Consider the following 24,315-nt stretch of genomic DNA (forward strand, 5'->3'; position numbering starts at 1 on the left):
TAATTTTTTCAACATTTTTGAACCAAACTCTTGGTTGATCATTGACGATCTGGCTGAATCTATTGAATAATGGTCCCAGCACATGCTGCAATTGTTCACTGTTCGCTCTCATCATGAATAGATTTCCGTTATTCTAGTTCTACACAATCTCTTTCATCAGATCAAATGTATGCGAACACTTGCTTTGAACTGTACCTACTATATCATCTACAGAATTGTTTGTGATTCTCGCTCGCTAATAACCCTAAATAAACAAATCTATCCAGGAGCCCCTAAATTTCTGCTCTCAGCATACAATCAGGCAACTAACAAACCCCACGGCTATATCCTATTGGATCTTAATCAAAATACATCCGAGGATCTGCGTGTAGTCACAGATATTTTCGACAATGAAATTACAGTATATCTCCCAGTGAGCGCTAAAAAGACGTAGGAGTCGCTATCATGACACTCAAGAAAAAGTATGTAACTGGGATGTTTTTTTCAGTCTTAAGTATTTTAAACCCTTCGATCAAGAAAGTCAATCTCAACCCCGTTCTCGAACCTTGCCTCCTTAATCCATCGTCCTAATTTTTGTTGTATTTGACCATCGTTATTGTTAAACTGCAATATTTTTTTAAGCAACAGGAAAAGCAAAATCTTTCAATTGTACGTAATTTGGCCTATAAAAAGAAAGTAAAGAATTTTAAAAAGAAACGACTTCTTCAGGCGGGCGGTAGCTTTTTCACACTTTTACTGCCAATAATTGCAGGACTTGTAGACAGTTTTCTCTAGTGAGAATGGCAAAACCCTATAAATTGACTCCAATAGAACTCGGTCTCTCACCCGTCGAACACTTTGAGGACAATCTGAGTAAATTCCTCGACAATGAAACTATTGAGGATGATAAGAAAATGATTTTATTTCAAGATGCACTTCGCCGAGTGGACAAACACTATCGATCAAAGCCCACTGCTGCTGCTGCTGCTGATCCCAAAAAATAATAATCTTCTCAAGAGTCTGCTGCTGCTGCTGCTGCTGGAACACAATTAAAGACGGAGGATTTGGATTCAATTGTATTTAAATTTGAAAATCTAAGGCCCCACTAATAGCGTGAAAAACTTAAACGACTCCTAATCTATCTCTTGGAAAGTGATCAAATTCAAGTTGAGAGCAATGGGGAAAGGATTATAATTCAAGGCAAGAGCTATATTCTACTTGATTTAATGTATGACATGGTTAAAAATCGTAAAGGACTATTATCATTTTACACTCGTCTATACAACTTTCTAAATACATTAAACTTCACCAAAAGTCTTATTTGCAATAGACAAATTCTAAAAAAAATAAATGAAGGTGCATCATCATCATCATCAACATTAAAATATGAACTTGAAGAAGAAGAAGAAGATTTTAAATCAATTTTGGAAAATACTTGCACACCCCTGATAGCTAGGCAAAAGCGAAGACGTATCACGTCAACATCCCCATTACCACCCCTACCACCACCAGCAGCCAGTATACACAAGGGTAGTAGTCATTGCACAACGTGTTTACATTCAGAATGGTTGAAGTTCTGAATTGTGCTTATGATAATATTGGTGAGGTGTGGAGTTTAAGTTCCTCCACAACTCTTTCCATAGTCACGGGTGTTCACCCTAAAAGTGTACAAGGCTATCTACAAAATGAACCAAGTTACACTCTGAATCGAAATCATAGACTTATTGCCAATCACTATTGACAAACTAAATTCTTTTACAAACTGGATATAATGCAAGCAGATCTCTTGACTCTAGACGACAATCATAAACACTACAAGATGCCTTAAAAGTACATTCTACTTATAATCAGTGTCTTTATTCGCTCTGCCTATGCCAATCCATTGCAATCAAATAGAGGTAATGAAGTTACTCGAACCATTGAAAGTATTCTCGAAAAGGATTCATATAAAAAAAGTCAAACGGATCGCGGTAGTGAATTTGTTAATCCTCATGTTGCAAAAATACTAGAGAAATATAATACATTGCTCTATCATAGTTATAGTTCTATACCGGCTGCGCAGATAGGTTGATAAGAACTATTCGACTTTTAATATCAAGATATTTTACATTGAAAAATTCAGCGGCTTTTTTTCTTGATCTAGATAAAATCATGCTGATTTATAATAAACAACCTCATCGATCATTGTCAACCTCTACACCAATGGAAGTTCATCATTCGGATCATAATACAATTGACACCTTTCTTAAACAATATTCCAATGAATGAAAAGTCAAGAAGAAGAAAAATAAATTCAAGGTGCATGATACGGTTAGAATTAATAGAAAAACTAATGTTTTTGAAAAGGGGAATTACTTGTGGTCCACTGAACTTTTTAAAGTGGCAAAAATCCTAGACATTAAAACTATAACTTATCGCCTGCGTGATACCAAAGATGAAGAGATTCTAGGCGGCTTTTATGACTATGAATTGCAAAAAGTTAAAAATGCTAGTGAAATCTATCAAATTGAAAAAATATTAAAGACACGTACTCGCGGGGGTAAGAAACAGTTACTTGTTCGGTGGCTAGGATACAACTCTGATTTTGATTCTAGGATCGTTGTTGAATTTATTGAAAATGACACATGATTTCTATGTAACATTCATGTCCAACGTGTCTAATTCTCAGTACATCGAATTGAATATAGAAAGTGTTTCCTTGACAAAACTTACACCTACCGTCAAATTTTACGGTTCGAATAAAGTGACTCATGTCGACTGTATTCTCAAAAATACCTATGACATCCTGAGAAAGGATCGTGAATATGAAATAAAATATGACCGTTTGAATTCGGTGATGAAGGTGCAATGGCAACTTTTGACTCTAATCAGTACCCTATTGCTAACATCCCCTACAGGGAATACAATAACATGCATGAACTGTGTCGAGTTATCAACAAAAAAATTGCAAGTCGAAAAACAGGCGGTTTCACTTTCAATTACTCGACGGAACAAAGGAGAATTTATATTACCAATCCATTTGAGAATGAAAGAATTTTCCTCAATGAGAATTTACGTGAGGTTCTTGGTTTTAAAAACCGTATTATTAAGACAGAAAATTTCAGTGGTGGTGACCATGTTTTCTATGCAGACTATGCACCCAGCTTCTCCACAGACACTTGTATATTTCTCTACGCTTCATTTGTGGAAACATCTCGGGATGGTAATTCAAATGTTCCCCTCCTTCGAGTTCTTGAACGAAAAACCAATCAAGAACATGTTCACCACTACAATATAAAGCATCTTCATTATAGTCCCGTAAACACTTCCTATTTGGAACTCTGTCAGTTAACACTAATAACTTAATTAGGTTATCCAATAGCAATTTCAAAAGGCTTAGCAGTTATTACATCTCATTTTCGACCCATCGTCAACGACAACGACGGTAAAATAACCTAAGCAATAAACAATAGAAGAACTCCATTTGTCTGTCCTGATATTGACTGTTATGTTGGTGCTTTGAGTCCACGTCAAATAGGCAATGGATTGGACTACTACAAGGGGCGTATTACAATGTCTGGCTACGGTCTTGGTAGCTGGTTTGCTAGGCTATTTCGTTCTCCACTACCCCTTGCCAGAAAATATCTTGTACCTTCTGCGTCAAATTTTTCTGCATCCACAATCCAGGACTGGTGATTAGGAAAGAATTTTAAGGAACGTATTAAGGAAAATGTTAGATCTTCAGCAAGAGCTATTTTTGAACGCCTAAATTCTCGACACTCTTGTGGCTGATTTTATATGAGTCGGTAACGTTATTCACCTAACAGCTTTTTCCAAGGCAATAATCAAAGATCCTCAAATAATACTGTGATGACTAACATAACGACGGTCCATAAGCAGCAGCAGCAGAAGCAGAAAACTAAAAAGATTATTAGATCAAAGAAGTAGTTATTCTCTTAAGATGACTTATGTACCCTGCAATGAATCATATTCATCAATCAGTTAATCATTTAATCTGTTCAATACTGAAAATAATAATGTTAGCGTAAATCATGGCTACTCTGAACAATTTCACACCCAACAGCACCTTTAGGACAATATACAATATAAAAAATTTTATAATTAATACTATTTAAATGATTTGTCATCAACATTTATTGATTTAAATTTTATGTTGAAGAAAAAGTAAGATAATACAACTCCAAATGACGGCGATGGTCTCTCCTATGAAAACTGTATTCTAAACAACCTATTCAAACAAATTAATGTATTTATTAATGGAACATTGGTGAGCACTAGCAATAATTTATCCAACTATGCAAGCTACATACAATTTATGATGATGACGCCAAAGGCTTACAAGGAGTTGAGAGGACAATCATTAGGCTATGAATATCAATCAGGTGTTGATACTGACGGTGAGTTGACTACTGCAGTGACCCAGGAGTATCATCGAGTTGGAAAATTAAATCATGAGATATTCAATATATCCCAATGGCTACCTTCCAATGTCAAGATTGACATAAAGTGACAGATGGCCCCATCGACTTTCATTTTGAGAAAAACACTTCCTGCAGCACCCGATGCAAATGTTATTATCACATCGGCAATTCTCCATGTCCAAATACAACAAGTTCTAAGCTCTGTTGCTAAGAGCCAAGGGCAACAGCATTAAACTGCTTGTCCCCCATAGGATTACCAATCAACGTCACAGTCCCACCGGCTCTCGTAGCTATAGCGATTCATCATTTATCAATAGAGAAATCCCATCAAAATTGGCATTGGCCTTTGTGAAGAGTGGCATTGCTGTTGAATCCTGGACTGAATCCCCCCCCGATTTTAATTTTTTCGGTCTATCTAGCCTCGTGTGCAAAGTGAATGCTATTCCACTGTACACTCTATCATTTGACAAAAAATCCTATAGAACTCTGTAGGGGTTGACCATGCAATCCCTAGATCATGACTCTCAACTATTTGAAAATGGAATAACCGATTCAATGTTCTCAAAAAATCATGGGGTTATTGTTTTGGACTTGTCAGGCATGCAGGATATAACCATAGTACGAACAGGGAATGTACGTTTAGAGTGTACATTTGCCAATGCTCTGACCGAGAGTATCACGCTAATATCACTGAGTCAATTTGAAACCTATTGGGAAATCACGCCCGAGGGCAGTGTTCTACTAGACCTAGCACCATGAACACAAACCAAATAATCAACGTATTTAGTATGGATCCATACATGTCCCAGTACAAGTCCTATTGCATACCCTCGGACTTCATTGAAAAAATTCCAAGTGTTAACAATACCCTAATCATTGTTAATAGCAGTCCATCGACTTTGAAGACCGGTCATTGGCTATTCATCTTTCAAACAGCAAAGAATATTGAATTTTTTGACCCTCTTGGCCTATCGTATAAATTCTACGCACCATACATCAGCAACTTTATTGAAAGCAGAGGGAAAACCATTATTCAAAATCAACGAAGAGTACAGGATTTAACGACTAAGACATGTGGCTGTCATGCACTACTTTTTTTCATGTTCAAATGTCATGGCTATACCTACGAGCCGTGTCTCGAAATCTACATTGACTTACCTCAATTGAACGACTTTCTAGGGGAGAATATACTTAAAAGTGTATTTAATATTGATTTTAGTGCTCTAAGAATAAAATGTTCTAAAGATGTATGTGAAATTGTTTATTAATAAAAAAAATTATATACATGATAAAAACGACTTCTCTACTCTTTAAATTTCATCCGCTACTACTAGGTATTTGTCGACAACAACTAGTGCAGCTAGATTATCTGAATTCACAGTGTACTGATCCTGATTTAGTGCAATGTCAGGGTCACATTTTCTACAGTAGAGTGTGACTTAACTCTTGTCATATCTCTTTGTATAGTAAATGATACTATTCTCATTCATTCTATAGAATTCACATGTTTCAATTTGCTTATTTGAAGCAATTTCACAAACAGTGTCCTCAAGTGGCGAATCACATTCCGTTAGAGCCAAATAAAAATCAGTGGGCTTATAATCATAACACCCATTGTCTTCACAACGATGACGTAGAAACCATAATCTCTTGTTGTTCCAACAGTTGAATATTTGACCCGGTTCCTCCTCCCAGAACAATCTAAAACCACGACGATACCAATCTCGTACCAGTAAACTAAAATCACAGTCAGGATTCTTTCCAATCCTACCGGGATATGTATTCTCACACTGATTACATTTATCATAGTGGCAATTGGTGCATAGATTACCTATAGGAGGATAGTCAAACACTTCCATAAAAAAGAAAGTAAAACCTCTATTTTACACAGTATACTGTATATATATTTTACACTGGTTACATTATCTACATATTACATCATAATCCTCAATCACTTTGCAATTCTCACATGATGACGACCAGCTGTCCAGTGAGTACATACATAATGGACATGTATGGAACATTTTGTCATGTGTTGACACTCTCACTATCACAATAAAACTGAGCTAGCAACAAAAAAATTGTCTGGGAGAGAGAGATAGGAGTAAATCATCCTTGAGCACCATCTTTCTTATGAAAAAAAGTCCTAAATTTCTAAAAACTAATTTTTAAAAGCATATAGACAATATCATTTTGTCGTGTCGTGATCAATATATCAATAAATTGTGTAAATGCATTTGGATCACGATGTAGAAGCTTCATACAAAAGTCTAATGATGGAGAATCAGTTTTCACTATATCGATAAGCATTCCTCGAGAAAATATCTTCCTTTGAATAGACAACTCTAGAAAATCATCGTCTAGAATTAAACGTTCTTTCATAAAAACTAGATTCTTCTTGATTCGATCTTTCTCAAATCTATCAATTTTTTAGAGTCCTAACTCTCTCACGATCAACTTCAGACTAAACAGAATTTCTTTTTTATACTCTAGAAAATATACGCTAGTTTACTATAGAAAGAAAAAATACCATTGATTTAGAAACATTTTTATTGATCATAATTACAATAATAATAATCACTGATGCATTTTGTTCTCATCAATATATTTCGATAGGACATTTAATGCTGACTGAAGTTTATTTATATGGAGAATATTTACTTTTCCAGCAAAACACAGCTGCTCCTCCTGCTTAAATTTGCTTAATGATATCACGTATCTCGCATACATAGAGTCCCATTCAAGACATAGTCTACAACCAGTAGTTATTTCCACAGCTACATTAGGTACTCGTATATCGTTGCTGCTGCTGCTGTCGGTTCCATCATTAATCTCCAATAATGTAAATGCACCACTCATTTTTTTCTCCACTAATATCCTTGCAAATAAAAAAACTATTCTCTTTGAATTCAAGTCTCTTACTAATATGAATTGTAAAGAAAACTATTCCTTTTATTCAAATCCTAATCACCAATCAAGTTGTACCAGTTCCTATCAGCAAAGAGTGTAATGACATGTAGAATTACCTACCAGAAAAAAACCTGTTTGTACGGGGGCGTTGGCAAAGTATAAGGTTCTAGTCTACTGAGGCGATGTAAATTTACCGTGGATTTTGGACTGAAATGCCGACAGTCTAACTTTCGCTGCATCATTGTTTCTCCCTCAAAAAGACAACTGGCAAAATATCGTTGCTGCTATTTTGTGACTCAACTTTTTTATTATTATCATTTTTTTTAAATATTGACATGTTAGCCCAACTTTAATATTGACATGTTTAATAATTGATATGTTTAATATTGCTCATGGTAGCTTATTTTTTTGTAGAATTGAAAGCTTTACGGAACCATTAACAATCTTAATATGCTGCTAGTCCTGGTAATTTCTTTATTTTATTTTCGGCATTGACCTTCACTTGAATGTTTCAAGCGAGGGATTTGGAGAGATCATCTCTGCTGAGAGGTTATTCCAGGTGATGACGGATTGTAGGCAAACCTCATTTTTGGGTGTTTTTAACGGGGTGCACCCCGCTCAAGGTAGTCCTGTCGGGCTGTGTTTTGATGAATTGCCCTTAAAGGCTTTGCTCTTTCACAAGCGAGCTCCGATAACTCCTCTGATGGAGGGGAATGTGTGCATTTGTACAAGACCAACAATTACCACGTCGAAACAGTCTTGGATGGATTGCACTTTTGGATCGAATGGGTTTGGCCTCAGGTAAATTACCAAGTTATGCTCTTCTTTACTTGTTTGATTACTTAGAGACGTCAATACATAATCTCCGTGCTTTTGCAGGCCCTACGGCAGCTGGGATAGATCTCTGGGTCCCATATTACCAAGTAGAGATCAACCCCACTATGCCACCAGAGGGGTCACCAAGGACTATTGACAAGCTTTAAGAAAAATCTTTTTCTTCTTCTTGCTTGGATTCTTTCGCATAATCTCACCGCCGAAATAAAATTCTAGGCCTTGTAACGGGTTTCTGCAGCTAAGGTCGAACATCGGGTCTCGTATTACCAGGCAGAGATCAATTTCTACTATGCCAAGATAGGACTCATCAAGGACTATTCAAAAGCGTTAAGAAAAATCTTCTTTTTCTTGCTTGGATTATTACGGAGATGCTTTCACATAGTCTTATCACCGGAATAAAATTCCATGTCTTGCGAAGGTTTGCCGCAGCTGAGATCGATCTGCCGTATTACAAAGCAGAGATCAACTCCATTGTGACATCACGGGATTTAGCTTAATGCTGCTGATTTGAGTAGAAATATTCCATGTCCAAATATTAACTTGGCTCTGTCAGGTCTTTATGCAAGGGCACGAGGTCGGAATCAGCCCAGGGGATGGGGATGAACCTGGGATTGAACAACTTGAATGCTGTCCAAAAAAGTGTTAATTTTTTAATACATTTTAGGAATCGAGGACCAATCGAATCCTGTGTTATTTATAATATTTATTAGTGACATTCCTGGCGGGCTATTAGGAAACATTATTGGAATATTGTATGCAATTACCGCAAAACATTATTATCGATTCTAGCTAACAACATCCCTAGTAGAACTACTCATCATAAGCATCCAGCAATTGAAGCTGACAGATAAACATATCCAATTAGATATATTTTCCTTGATGTGGCAATATTTTGTAATAGGAAAGTTTCTTTTGTAAATACTTTTCTTTTTTCTTTTGTTTTGCAACTTTATCAAAATATTAGTGGTTCAAAAATAAATGATTAATTATTACTATATCTCTTTATTCCTTCCAAATACTCCTTTACCCATCTATGGTAAAGGTAGTCATATTCCTTTACCTAAGTATGTTAAAGGTTATCACATTAATTTATTCATTTCAAATATTCCTTCACTTAATTATGGTGAAGGTTATCATATTCCTTCACCTAACTATGGCAAGGGTTATCATATTCCTTTATTCCTTCATCTAACTATGGTAAAGGTTATCATATTCCTTCCAGCTTGACAACTAGAGAACTTACCTTCAGTACTAGCAGCCCCATAGCAAATATACACAAGATGCTGATTAAGGATAGACATAGACTGACAGCCCCCAAGCAAGCTGCTTCCTTGCTGATAGATTCATAGTAAATTGGCTGGTAGCCAAATGGAAGATCTTCACTTCGTGAAAGATATTTTACTGCGCTAAGTGCAAACAAAATGCCCTAAAATTATGAACCAAATTACATATTACTTTCGTATGACAAAATTAACGATTAAATGCAAGAAGATGAAATATTGATCTGTGAGCTGTGAGGTCATAACGTTTCTCTGGGAGAATTTACAAGCTAGATTTGATAAGAACGTGTATGGCGATCGTTATAATCTGGCTCATTTGAACAATTTTCTTTAAATTGCCAGAAACATACTAATAGAAAATCGTGAAGAAAAAAACAATTTTTTAAATCAAGCCTCCTCCCCTTCGAAATTGACTTAATAAGTATCCAAAATAGTTACATAGCTTTTGAAAGCTAAATAGATATACTTAAATAATTTATTGAGCTAATAAGAAAAAAACTCAAATTATCAATATTACCAATTTTCATTTGCATTAATAATATTATTAGGAGAAATATTGAAGATGGACGAATTATTGTATTTGAAAATTAATAAAAGCAATTCTGATACTATCATATTATTAGTATTATAATTAAGATTTTATGAAACTGAAACAATGTAGAATGTATCAATATTATCATTATCAAATTATCAATAGTATTACTATTACAAAATCTTTGCAGATACACTGATTATTTTACTAAAAATAAACCTTTATTATTTATATTGCTACTGGCATATTTTTATAGATGGATTATTTACTGTGTTTAGAAAAATCCCAATCTTAACATGCTTTTATTGAGAATTTATTTTGTACAAAAAGTTGATTGTACTTAAAAGAAAAGAAAAAAATCAAACCTTACTAGTACTATTATTGATATTTGTGTTATTTTTTTTGTAGATTGATGAATTATCGAACTAATTAGAAAACAACAAAAAACTGATGTTCGAATACTATTATTCCTGTATTATTATTAACAAATTTTTCTGCAGAAGGATGATTTATCGTACTTGATATTCTAAGAAAACAATGCTTTTCGGATGGAAGTAAAGAGCAAAGATGCAACTTAAGAAGAAAATAATTATTACTTCACAGTTTATGCAACCTAAAAACCAATTCAAGTAAACTAGTTCAGCTTGTTTCCCTAGAATTGAAGAATTCTGAGAAACTAGCACCCTACTAAAAAAAGCTGCGCTTTTCGCGCGGTTATTAACATGATATTTTCCAGGAGCAGAGAAGTTCTTAAGTAACCTATAGAAAACAAGACTAATTTTCAAGACTCTTAATAGTCATTCACCGGCAATGATTACGATAATTTATAACATACAACTTGTATTTTCATTTTTTTCAGTTTCCAGTTTTCTTATTTTTAGTTTTCAGTAAAACGCTACTTTTTCCCGAATTCTTCCAATATAGAGAAATGAGTCATATTATTTGGGTTATTTTTGTAGATATGTGATGCATAGACTCCAAAATAATAATTTTATTCTTTTTAGCTTTCAATTTACCGCTTTACTTCCATCAGAAAAACTTTGTTTTTAAAATTAATTTTAGTTTTTTTTTCAAAATACACACAATCAATCTTACAAAAGATCCTTGTCTAACGTTGGCGAAAAAATTACACAGGTTAACATGAGTTTTTGCAAAAAAAAAAAAAAAAAAAAAAAAAAAAAAAAATTCCAACATAGGTTTCTACCTGTCTTACAACTTTTCCAAGAAATCCGTAAAACTTTGTCAGACTGATAAGTCTTGAGGTGTATATTATCTACAGCATGTTCGAGAAATTGCAGATGAAAAATTAAATGATTTATGAACTTCCAATGGTTACAGCATATTTTTTCTGCAAAATATAAGGTTTACTCACATAGAGCATAGTATCAGGAAGAATTACGTAAAAATCCCCAATCATATTTATGACTGCATTCCTGAAGTTTTTATCCAGACTTTCTGAAATTTATGCATTCTGGTTCTTCCAAAAAGGGTCTAGTTTTGTTCGTTAGGATTACGAGATAAGTCCTTTATCAGGTACACATACATGGGGGGAAGGGGTGGGGACTTTCTAAAGTGGCAAAATGGGCACTTTTATAAAACAGCAAAAGAGGAGCAAATGTTTTGGTCCCCAAAATATTATAACAATATTAATATAAAATATATAATAATAATACATATAATAATACAATAAATAATGACAAATAAACAATAAGAAAAGTATGAATATATATATATATATATATATATATATATATATATATATATATATATATATATATATATATATATATATATATATATATATATATATATATATATATATATATATATATATATATATATATATATATATATATATATATATATATATATATATATATACATATATATATATATACATAATGCACAATATAAATAAAATAAATATAATATAATAAAATAATATAAATGTTAAATTATAATATTTACTTCTTAGCTATCTTATAAAGGGCCTTTACCATCTAATACACCCCTCCCCTAGATTCGAATCCTTGTGGACATATGTTAATACTAAACTATATGGAACTAGTGAAACTCAAAAATATTTGAAAATCATGTAGTTCGTTGAAGTTCACTAAATCCCTTCAAACAGGGAAGGGATGGGGGAAGATTGTTCAGAAGGCTGAAACGCGGGTTAAAAATTCCCTTGAGCGGGTAGAGGAGGATAAATTGCATCCTCCCTGAACATCCTGAACTCTGAACATCCTCCCATTGAATTGGGATATCTGTATTTTTTCAAGCGTATTTAAAACTAATCTGTGAAACTTGTCAACAATAAAATCATTCTTTTTTTGTCAATAATAAAATCAACCCGCGTTATCACTGAGATAAAGCGGGTTGAAAATTCCCTTGAGCGGGTAGAGGAGGATAAATTGCAGGGAAATTCAAGTTCAGCTGGGCTTGAACCAGAGTCTAAGCCTGAGTGATATTTGATTCACTGAGATAACGCGGGTTGAAAATTCCCTTGAGCTGGTAGAGGAGGATAAATTGCAGGGAAATTCAAGTTCAGCAGGAATTGAACCAGAGTCTAAGCCTGAGTGATATTTGATTCACTGAGAAAACGTGGGTTGAAAATTCCTTTGAGCGGGTAGAGGAGGATAAATTGCAGGGAAATTCAAGTTCAGCAGGGATTGAACCAGAGTCTAAGCCTGAGTTATATTTGATTCACTGAGATAACGCGGGTTGAAAATTCCCTTGAGCGGGTAGAGGAGGATAAATTGCAGGGCAATTCAAGTTCAGCAGGGATTCCACCAGAGTCTAAGCCTGAGTGTTATTTGATTCACTGAGATGACGCGGGTTGAAAATTCCCTTGAGCGGGTAGAGGAGGATAAATTGCAGGGCAATTCAAGTTCAGCAGGGATTGAACCAGAGTCTAAGCCTGAGTGATATTTGATTCACTGAGATAACGCGGGTTGAAAATTCCCTTGAGCGGGTAGAGGAGGATAAACTGGAGGGAAACTCGTAACTGATCCAAAGAGATTGGGCGGATCTGGGGAAGAGGCGGATTTCATAACCAGCTTTTAAATAGTTTTTGACCGATATGCTATCTAAAAATTTTAAGTCAAGGCACTGCGGCCGTATTTAGCCGAAATTATTGTTTTGTAGCAGAAAATAGAACGTTGTTGGGTCGCGATCTCTTTAACGACTTAAAAAAGATGTTATATATTCTTGATTGCCGGTCAGGTTAGCCCACTCCCAATATTCTATGACCTCGTGTTCGATATGGTTACCACTAGAAAAAAAAAAAAAAAAAAAAAAAAAAAAAAAAAAAAAAAAAACAGCAATACCAAAAATCAGAGAAATCAGTGCTTACCAATGTAAAAACGTGATGTTCCTTGCTGTACAAGGAGTTTAGTATACTTTTCAGTTTAGGTTTTCGACAATAAAATAAAAGTTCAAAATAGGGATAAAATCCTTTTTAATAGACGGTGTAAAGAAATTCACAAAAATACCAGATATTTCGATCACATATACATTGACCGTCATCAGTAGTAAAACTAAGCAAAAACAATTTAAAACAAAAGTTTATATACGAAATCAAATAAAACTACATATTGATTAATCTAATTCTTTTTAAAGCAAAGGCGGAATCTAGCCTCTTTGACCTTCTTGGATTCGGTTCATTAGCGTTCAATGGTATAACATTTGGACAAAGGTCAACTACATTGGGTGAATTGAACTTTACTCTGTCAGATTTTAACAAATTATCATAGAGTTCAGCCCAAATTCACCTGTATCCCGATTTCAAAGCAGCATTAGTAAAATAGATTTTCTTTGTTCCAAGAGTTTCACGAAAATTTTGTTTTAATCCCCGATCCCTAGAAATCACAGACACATTCTCCAAAAGAATAAAACGACATGGAAAATTGAAAATATGTTCTGAAAGGGCTGAAGTAAAATGTTCAGACTTAGAATCTTGCTTTAAAGCCGAAGAAATAGAATCTTTATGTTGTAATAATCTCATTTCCAAATTCTGGTTAGTACGTCCCACATATGAGCTTCCGCAAGTACATGGGATCTGATAAACCCCACTTTATTGCCCCAATTTATTGCATAACCTTACTAAATACATAATTACAGAACTTTCCATATCTGTTTTGCCACTAATCAAGTCCAAATTTCTTAACAGCTTTCTTTCTAGATGAGTTTCAGATGCTTTTACATCAAAATTTGTGTACATTGATACAATGTCGAAGCTCGAAAGCAAAGAAATCGAAGAAATATCTACTTTGTTCAGTTTTTCAACCAAATTCGAAGAATTCTAAATGTACGAAATTTGTGTAGACAAAAGTAGTTTACAGATTGCCACTAACCACTTGCTTAAAACATTTGTTCTTGACCTTGTACTTGACACAATCGGTCGTAACGGTAAGTTAAGCTTATGAATTTTGGGAAGTCCATATAATTTAGGGCACAAGGAACTGCGTGGCAAGCTTTTGTAATAAAGTTGAGGTGTTAATTTTCCATCATCCTTTAAACACTTTAATTCGTTCTTAAACTTATTTGTAAAGTAGATTTTTGTCTTATAGTTCCGGTCACGCTCGCCAAGTAAAAATTGGTTTGATCATTTCTCTAACTGATCGAATATTTAGTATTTGCTCTCCAAAATTTTTTTAGGAGGATTTGTTTTTTCTAAGGAAAATACTAAAAAAAATACTAGGTCAAAGAGGCTAGCTTCCGCCTTTGCTTTGAAAAGACTATACAATGTCTATTAAAAAGGATTTTATCCCTATTTTAAACTTTTATTTTATCGTCATGGAAAGGGAGTGTGGTCTCCGAAATTATCTAGGTTTTTGACAATGAGAGATTTGACTTTTGAAAGATTTTCGAAGGAGATATTTGACTTTTGTGTCATGATCCGGGTAGACTTATGGATTATAAGATGTTTTCAGATTCCTACCAACCGTTTAATAGATTATTATAGATTTCAGCTGAAGTTTGTCGGACTACAACCAGATTGATGAGATTTTATAAATTTTATTATCAAAGTTATTTCCTTAGAATGCGATTGCTAAGTTGAACATAGAATATCTTACAGCATTTGCAACAGGTGGAAGTAAAGAAGCGGAAATAATAACACCGACAAGTGGTCCAATATGCTTTCCAAGAACAGATAAACCCACGCCAACACCAGATGGCACACCGACAAGAACACTAAATGTCAAAGAATGAGCTACTCCTCGTAACTTCATTTCGTTGGTAATTAAAATTCCTAGAAAGAAAATATAGAAAATACAGATAAAAAAGGGGGGAGGGTCTAGGCCACAATTTTTCAGATTAAAGGGGGATAGCCTCCCCCTCCCCTGTATAGGCATGAATTTAGACCACCCAGATAAATATCAGCAAGAACAATAAATTTCAAAAAATGAACTACTCCTCGTAACTTCATTTCGTTGGTAATTAAAATTCTTAGAAGGAAAATATAGAAAATATAGACAGGGGGTGGAGGGTCCAGACTACATTTTTCTAGATTTTAGGGGGGTAGCCCCCCCCCCCTCCCTCCCCCTGTGCACGCATGACTTTATATTCTCAGACAAATATCGACAAGAACGCTAAATTTCAAAGAAATGAACCTAAGTTTTTTGTCTTCGTGATTAATTAAAAAAAAAATCTCATAGAAGTAAAGGGCGAAGTTAAACATTAAATAGAAAATAAGAAAATTTGGTACTAACCAGGATCGAAACTAACATTTAGAGGGCGGGGTTCAATGCTTTAAACTACACGGTAAGGAGAGTACATGCACAATCTTTATGCAGCATATTTAAATAATGGTCCGAAAGCAAGAAGATCGTAGCTTAAATATGAGGATGGTCAGAAGTTTTCAATACTTTAATGGTATATTTTACATTTCGATCCGACACCATTTTTTCGAAGCTTCAAGCTCGTTTTTAAAATTCCGGAAAATGTTTTTGAAATGAACTTCTTCTGTTGAGATAAATATAACAGTTGTTATTCCTGAACCCATTTTAAGTTTTTTTTTTTTCATTAGGTACATTTTTTTTTCCAAAACCCATTTTTTAGCTTTCACTTTTAAAGGGAGCTGGGAGGAGATTATTCAAGTGGGGGGGGGGGATCGTACATTTTCGGTTAAAGGTTTTCAACCATGGGGATTTTAATAGTATTTTAGTATAGCTCCCAGCCTTTGCATTCAAGAAAAGACTTCAATGTATCATTTTTGGTTCCATATAGCACTTTACGATGTTGTAATCAAGACGCCATCGTTAAATACATATATATAAGTATTCGTAGATACGTACTGATAAAAAGCACGTATACACAATCAGTGGCTTTAAAAAGAGCTGCTAAACTGCTCTCTATGATGCCCCTGTACTACGGTAGCACCGGACAAAAAAAAAAGACACATCAGTGATACAAAGGCTAAAATACGCTCAAATTTTTAAATTGGCCGGGTGGGGGGGGGGGGGGAGGGTGGCTGCAAAATGATTTGAGTTCCAAGAATGAAAATTTGGAAAATAAAGATGGAGGAGTAGGGAAAGATCTAACAAAGTATATTTTTAGGTCACTATTTTCAGGTTTTCGGATTTTTTTTTTATTAATTAATTTATAGCAATTTCAATTCAATATATAATAATCTGCATTTTGTAATGGCTATATGAAATATATTTACGTTTTCATGTTAAAAACCCATTATAATTGCAAATCCACCTTCCATATGGGAATTTTCGTTACCCTTTGCACAAGAGCAAGCGTCTTTTGTGCAAAGGCTCTAACGTTAAATTACGAGAACTGGAAATGTCTATTTTACAAGCGCATCAATTCTTTGAATGACACAAATTGCTTCACAGAAACATAAACACTGAGCCGGTATAGGGGAATATTAAAATATATATGGAATATTAAAATGTATCATATTTTTTTTCTGTGTTTATTTTACTCTGCCAACGTTGGGGTAGCCCTCCGCACCCAACTTGCCCAGCATTTCTTTGTATTTTATGTTTTTTTTTTGTTTAACCAATTAATTTTTTTGTTATTATTATAAGTATGACGAGATGTATTGGTATATGTTCTGTCATTTATATACCCAACTGTACAAACCCTGCTCTTCCTTAGGGGGTTAATTTTTATAGCTTTAAGTGAATCAAATAAAACAGTTCAGACAAGTCTAAAAATATCTATCACCTGTTGTTACCTCTTGTTAACCTCTTTAATTAGCTAGCCTCTTTACTAACATTTTATTGTTTAGATTCTTCAATTAGTTTGCATCTCAACAATAAAATAAGGAAAATTAAAAATTGCAATTGCTACCACATGATGCCAAAGAAATTCCGAAGGAAGAAGATGAAATTTAATTTGCGTGCTATAGGAGACACATTACAATAGGTAAATGTAAAGATGGTTCTTCAAAATTGTGATCTCTATAATTCTTAATTTTGCTCATTGGACAAATATACGTAAGGGCCCACTAACAATGGCATTCAGCTAAAGCCACTAATAGATAGATAGATGGACAGATAGTGCAGCATTGTGAACTAATCCACTTGCTTGTGCTTATTTGCTCGTGCTTATAATGTGCTTTGCTATTTCCTTGTGCCTATATTGCACTTTGCTATTTGCTTGCGTGTGCTTATATTATTCTTTTGTTCTAGGGGCTTGGGTTTTAAATAAATTATAAACCAAAGAATTCTACATGGTGTCAGAAGTCATGGATATCACCGACCCATCAATCCACTGAAATGCTGACAATCTCGTTTCAGAATGGGCTGCGTTTGAAAGTCATGAAGTACTCATGTGTAAAGGCTCTCTTGCTGAAAAGTCTGAGAAAGTAAAATGTGCATACCTCCTAATCTGGGTTCGTGCACAGGGCAGAGAGATCTTTAGGACTTTTGAGCTTGCAGCAGCTGAAAAAGACATCATCAAGGCCTACCTGAAGACGTTCAGAGACTATGCAGCCCCCAAAAAGAATCAAGTATTCTCTCGCTATATATTTCAGAAGTAAAACCAGAAGGATGCTGAAAATACCGACAAATACATAACAAAACTTAAGATCATAGTTAAACCATACCGATACACCAGTGAAAGTGAAATGCTAAGAGACAAAATAGTGTGTGGAGTCAGAAACCCTAAATTACGTAAAATACCACTAGCTCCGAAGCAAGGAGTAGTTAGAACGACTAGAAAGTCTCGACATCATTGAAAAAGTCAGTGAACCAATGGATTGGGTTAATGTCATGGTAATGGTTGAAAAAAAGGATTGAGGCATAAGACTGCATCGACTCGGTGGATCTGAACAAGGTGATAAAGCGCACCCACTACCCCAACATGTCCCAACATGTCCACCCACTAGTCCCAACATTCAAAGATGCTGTTGCTGAGCTTGATGGAGTAGCAGTATTCAGCATGCTAGATGCCCCCTCAGGCTACTGGATGCTCCCACTCTCCACGCGATCTTCCTACTACAAAACCTTCAGTACCCTCTATGGGCGATACAAATGGAAAAGATTTGGTCTGTTGTCTGCTCAAGACGAGTTCCAGAGGAAAATGGAAAAAGCATTTGCAAGATTAAAAAGTATTAGAGTTCTTGTAGGTGATATTCTAGTATATGGGGAAAACAAAACAGAGCATGACCAAAGGCTTTAAGCCTATTTAGAAGAGCCAGAGAAAAAGGAGTCCATTTCAACAGTATAAAATGCGAATTTGCCAAAGACAGAGTCAAATATTTTGGACACATTATCAGCAAGGACAGGATACAGTCAGACCCAGAAAAGATCAGGGCCATACAAGACATGCCAAATCCCCAGTGTAGAGAAGAGCTACAGACATTGTTAGTAATGCTCAACTTTCTATTGAAGTACATACCCGACCTATCCTCCAGCAATAAGCCACTGGGAGATCTAACTAAAGCCATGGAATTCAGGTGGGAAGTTAATCACAAATCATGCACGAGAGAGATCAAGAGCTTTATATCAGAAAATCTATTATTTTTTTTACCATATATGCAAAACAGTTGAGCTCAAGGTTGATGCTTCAAAGCATGGACTTGGATCCGAGTTATCCTAAAATGGGAAGACAGTAGGTTTTGCATCTAGAGCCCTTAGCAAGACAGAAGAGAACTATTTGCAGCTGGAAAAAGAACTCTACGCAATCGTGTTTGGGTACAAACACTTTCACCACTATATCTATGGGCACAAAACCATCGTAACAACAGATCATCGCGCACTAGAGACCATCCTGTCACGTCCACTCCACGATGCACCAGCGCGATTGCAGCAAATGATGATCCAGATTCAGCCGTATGACCTAGAAGTAGACTACAGCCCCAGATCAGATATTCCGGTACCAGATGCACTCTCTCGACTTCAAGTGCCAGATACTGATGCCCAAATGCACAATGAAATCGAAGTCTATGTGCTCGCAGTGACGAAATCTCTGCCAGTAAGCGACTCCAAACTAGAGGAGATACGCCATGAGACAAAGAAAGATACTCAACTTAAGACACTCGTGGAACTCATACACAAAGGAGGGCCTATCACACGCCGGTCATGTCCAACAGAAGCTATCCCATCTGGAATATCAGACACGAGTTAGCAATCCATGATGTGCTAACTCTAAAAGGCCAAGGAATTGCTGTACCCCATCCTCTCAAAACCAACATAGTTCACCAGCTTCACGCAGCACACCTGGGGATAGACAAAACCAAACAGCGTGCCAGAACAATCCTCTATTGGCCAGGAATGAACACACACATCAAGACCTTCGTCAAAAAATGTGAAGCATGTGCAAAATTTGCAATGAACAATCAAAAAGAGCCATTGATTAGTAATCAGCCACCCTCACTACCATGGCAGCATAACGAAACTGACCTATTTGAGTGGAACAAAATCTGTTATCTCATAACTGCTGACTATTACTTCAGATATTTTGAAATAGATAAACTACAAAGTCAGACATCAGCCGCAATCATTGACAAACTGAAAGCTAACTTTGCACGTTTCGGAATCCCTCAGCTGACAACTTCAGACAATAATTCTCAACTTTTTTCTCAGGAGTTCAGAGACTTAGCACAAGTACGGGGAATCAGTGTGAAAACCTCCAGTCCCATCTATCCAAGATCAAATGGTCTGCTGGAAAAATCACTACAAACTTGCAAACGGATACAAACGAAAGCAAAGGAAAGTGGAAGTGACCCACATATTGCACTTCTAGAATATAGAAACAGCCCAGTTGATGGTCATGCTTCATCTGTCCAACTTCAAATGAGTTGCCAGCAGCAGTCTGTCCTACCATTAGCTGAGACCCAAAACTATCCCCCTCCATACCTTTCTACAACACAGGTCAAAGGAACAGGGAAGTCAGGAATCCTATCATGGTAAGTCCGCGAACGACCAAGCCGAACGACCAAAATTATGTCCAGAAGAAAACGAACAGCCCCTGGAAAAAAGCAAAAATCATATCCCATCAAAGAAACACATAGTGGAGACAAAAGATGGTTCCAGACTACGACGAAACGTAGCCCACATCTCCCGGCGTCCCTTTACCGCAGCCAAGAACGCAGTCAGTATCCCAACAATAACAGGGGACGACAGCAGCTACACCTCCGTCATCCACTCAGCCAAATCGCCTTAACCAAACCCTGCAAACATCGGAACTCAACCACTAAGTCACTCAATCCCAGAAGAAAAAGGCGATCCATCTTGCCCCCCCCCCAGCAAGCATCGTGCCTGAATCCCAAAATGCGGCTTCTACTTGCACGACCACAAGGACTCAACCCTCCACCACACCAAAGGCCATGTCGCATACCCGCAGCGGCAGAGTGATCAGACCAACCTTAAGGCTTGACATGAAAGCAGACGTTCCTAATTAAAGGAGGGGAGTTGCAGCATTGTGAACTAATCCACTCGCTGGTGCTTATATTATACTTGCGTGCGCTTATATTATGCTTTTGCTGTAGGTGCATCTACTTAGACCTGCATTTACTCGAAGAGAAAAATGATTCCCGACCAAACAAATCGTGTGCTGATTTGGTCTTCACTTTGCGTAAAATGTTTGAAGAATCCAATGAATGGAGACAATTCTTCTATATACTGTTTGTCGACTTTAAATAAGCATTCGACTCTATAAAGCACCAACTTAGTGGTATATCCTGATCCTCTATGGTATTCCACAGAAGTCTATTTTATAATTACAAAACGTGAAAAACATGCTGCTTTAGAAGCTCCGAACCCTTATAAGATATTTAAAAGTCGCAACGGGAGATAAACAAGGATAGATTCATTCTCACAATCGACTCGGTTGTGTCACAATCAATCAATATATTTGGAGAAATATGGGATCAAAGTCAGGGGCAGACGGGTGCAGGAATAGAACTTCACAGATGATGTCGGTCTATTAGATACATATATAAAAAAAAGATAAGAGTTTCAGAACAAAACAGCAGATAAAGCTGAACAGTACGGGCTGTGTATAAATATTCCTAAAATAAAAACAATGTCAACTGTCACCTTGGCCCTAAATGTCCAGCTCAGGACCAAACGAATAGAACAAGTTACCTGTTCCAGATAGCTTTGGAGTCAAGTCAGATAGAGTAGTGATTTCGGGAAAGATTTGAGACCTGCATAGTTTTGACAAGTTCAGTGTTCCAACAACTTAGACTAGTATGGACATCAACCAAATACTTGCTCCAGATGAAACTACGTTGGCTCTATAACAACGTTCTGTCAGTCCTGCTATATGCAGCCGCGTGCCTAAAACTTCCAGCTCAGAAAGAGAAACGCCTAGCTGCGAATAAAAAAAAAAAAAACTGCCAACGAAGGACACTAAACGTCAATTTGACAGATAAATTATTACTCGTAAATATAGTAATTCGCCAAAACACAAACCAGACTGACGTATCTGATTTGACGAGACAACGAAATTGGCGGTATCTTGGACATGTAATTCGAATACCAGCATACTTCTGTAATAACAATCAGAGGGCACAAGACGAAGGACATATGGGTGAAAAAGACCTGCAATCCAAACAATCGTAATCACAGAATGGGAAGATACCAATGCTGTTGCTCACATAAGATATGATTGGAGACTCTTCACGGACACACTATTTGCTTCTGGGGGAAGAAGAGGAGCTGAGGTATAAGGCAACTAAAAATGGAGCTGAGGTATTACTTCAGTAGTGAGGAGCTGAGGTATTACTTCAAGTATTTTGGTGACCGTTTCATGCTTTTTCTGTCAAGTCAATCCTTCAATACTGATGATATACTGGGCATTGGAGTACTGTACTTCTAATACTGTAAATATCTTTTGCACCTTCTTTGTTGGTCAAGGAATAGTAAGATTATTCGAGTATTTAGTGCAACTAGTATGCTGATGTCGCTCGATAGGTTGGATTTCAAGTTAAATGAAGAGGCTTGCCTGCGGTAAGGTTTTTCACCCTCTTGTGCGGCTCTTTTGACTTGTCTAAGGAAAGCTTCTTTGTATGTGTTTGTGTTAATACATCCTGCATGAATTTTTGCCTGCGTACGTATGTGTTCATTTATAGTTATGTTTCCTTCTTCTTCTTCTGTTTTTATTTGCTTTTTCTTTGTCCTTTTTCTTGTGTTACTCCATTATTTATACGTATAGTATAGTGGATTACAAATAAACTATTATTATTATTTCTTTAATAAAACTCTTCAACAGAGAAATGTCACGAATCTTTTTATGCTTTGACCAAGATTGTTCCAATCTATGAAGCACAGAAACCGTCGACCGGGCTGAAACTACCAATGGGAGTAAATCTTTAAGTAAATACTTTGCTATATCAGATAGGTACTTTTGAAACCTTTTATATGGTGACAATTTTCTACCTGAATTGGTCAAAAGAAGTCACCACGATAAACTTCATCGTGAGTGGGTCTGGTGTTAGTTAATCATAGCATTGACTAGGATTTACATAATGTTACACAATTTGAAGTTACACGATCTTTTAGAGACAAAAAACTGGTAATAATATTTTTCAAAACTGGAGTTGAGAAAATATATAAGATATACCATTATTCCACCCTTCAATGCTGAAATAAATGATTCCGAAGATGAAACTGGCCGCCAGGCACAGCGCCAGACTCAAAACTTCATTTAAGACAGCCATCCTATAAAGATGCTTGTTTCCAATGGAAAACCCAATAGTTGCAGCGGTTATTGGTCCCTTTGGAAAAAAAAATTAAATATAAATTATATGACAAATCAAAGAAACAAACAAAGCATGGATTAGACAAAAATACAAACACATAATTTCATGCAATCACAAACCCACGTTTCGTACATCTGCGTATCTATATTAAAAATTCCTGTGTTTTCTGTTTTGTTTATTACAAGATCTTCTCTCTACCGTCACGACATATTTGTTTCAGTTTATTTCTAAGTCAGGTTCAACTGTTCCAATACTGAACAAGATTAGTAGTGCTGCTACGCAAGATACGCATTGAAATCGTAATTGTAGATGGTGATAATTGTAGGTTCGTAATGATAAATGTTTAATTAGTGTAGCTTTTCTATTCCTGAATTAAATTCCTTGACTGTTCATATATTTTCTCAAGTCCTATTTGCCTGTTACGTCAGCACTTCAGCTAATTCCCATATAGTCTATTTTTAAAATAAACTTAAAATAAATGAACTTAAAATAAAAAAAACCTAAAATAAAATATGTGTCCCACCTGGTAGTTCAAATTTTTGTGTACCTGGACTGAAGTCAGCTCGTTGAATGATAAACAAAGAATTTAAAACGTGAAGAAATAAAAGAAAAAGAAAATCCATCAGTGTGCCAACTCACTGAAAAATTGTTATTCCCCAGACTTCCTTTTATGGCAGTCATCCAGAAGGAAAGTCTCCTGCCTCACTTTCCTGTCTCCCAACAAATGACCAAAATACTTTGTAACCTTGTTGACAAACAAAACCCGTCTCTAACAAGAAATACTACCATTCTTCCTATTCAAAAAACTCGAATTTTGGACCTTATCTATTGTATATAGCCAGTGTGATCTCCAAACTTATTTAACGCTACTCCTTTAGGATTTTCAGCCAAGGGCGTCCCGTGGGGGGGTGGGGGGTGGGAGGGGCGTACCGCCCCCCAACTTTTTTGGCATTTGGCAAAAATTTTCCCGAAGGCGAAAATTTCGGCAGAAATTTTGCAAAATCGACCGAAATTTAGCAAATTCTTGGCTTCTGCCGAGAATTCGGCACAAATCAGGTAGCGATTCGGTAAAATTTACGATCGCCCCCCCCATCCAATAAAATGCGCCTCGGGACACCCCTGTTTTCAGCAATTTATAGCAGCCATGAACAACAGAATGCATTTGACAATTTATACAAGAAATTAGATTGTACT

General features: G+C 35.9%; 1 protein-coding gene across 4 annotated transcripts in view; it reads right to left on the reverse strand.

Moving 5' to 3' along the window:
- Positions 1-24,315, reverse strand: part of LOC148952462 (uncharacterized) — a 172,973-nt gene that overhangs the window by 33,306 nt on the left and 115,352 nt on the right. For all 4 annotated transcript variants that reach the window (XM_089088962.1, XM_089088963.1, XM_089088965.1 and 1 more), the window contains 3 exons: positions 22,983-23,136; positions 15,032-15,207; positions 9,388-9,570 (listed from right to left, as the gene is read on the reverse strand). In XM_089088962.1, the coding sequence (XP_088945088.1) occupies positions 9,388-9,570; positions 15,032-15,207; positions 22,983-23,136 (513 nt within the window). The remainder of the gene's footprint in view (positions 1-9,387; positions 9,571-15,031; positions 15,208-22,982; positions 23,137-24,315) is intronic.

The sequence above is a fragment of the Artemia sp. Qi Xiang Cuo genome, chromosome 5, assembly GCF_049724085.1.
Source record: "Artemia sp. Qi Xiang Cuo chromosome 5, ASM4972408v1, whole genome shotgun sequence".
In the NCBI taxonomy this organism is placed as follows: Eukaryota; Metazoa; Arthropoda; class Branchiopoda; order Anostraca; family Artemiidae; genus Artemia; species Artemia sp. Qi Xiang Cuo.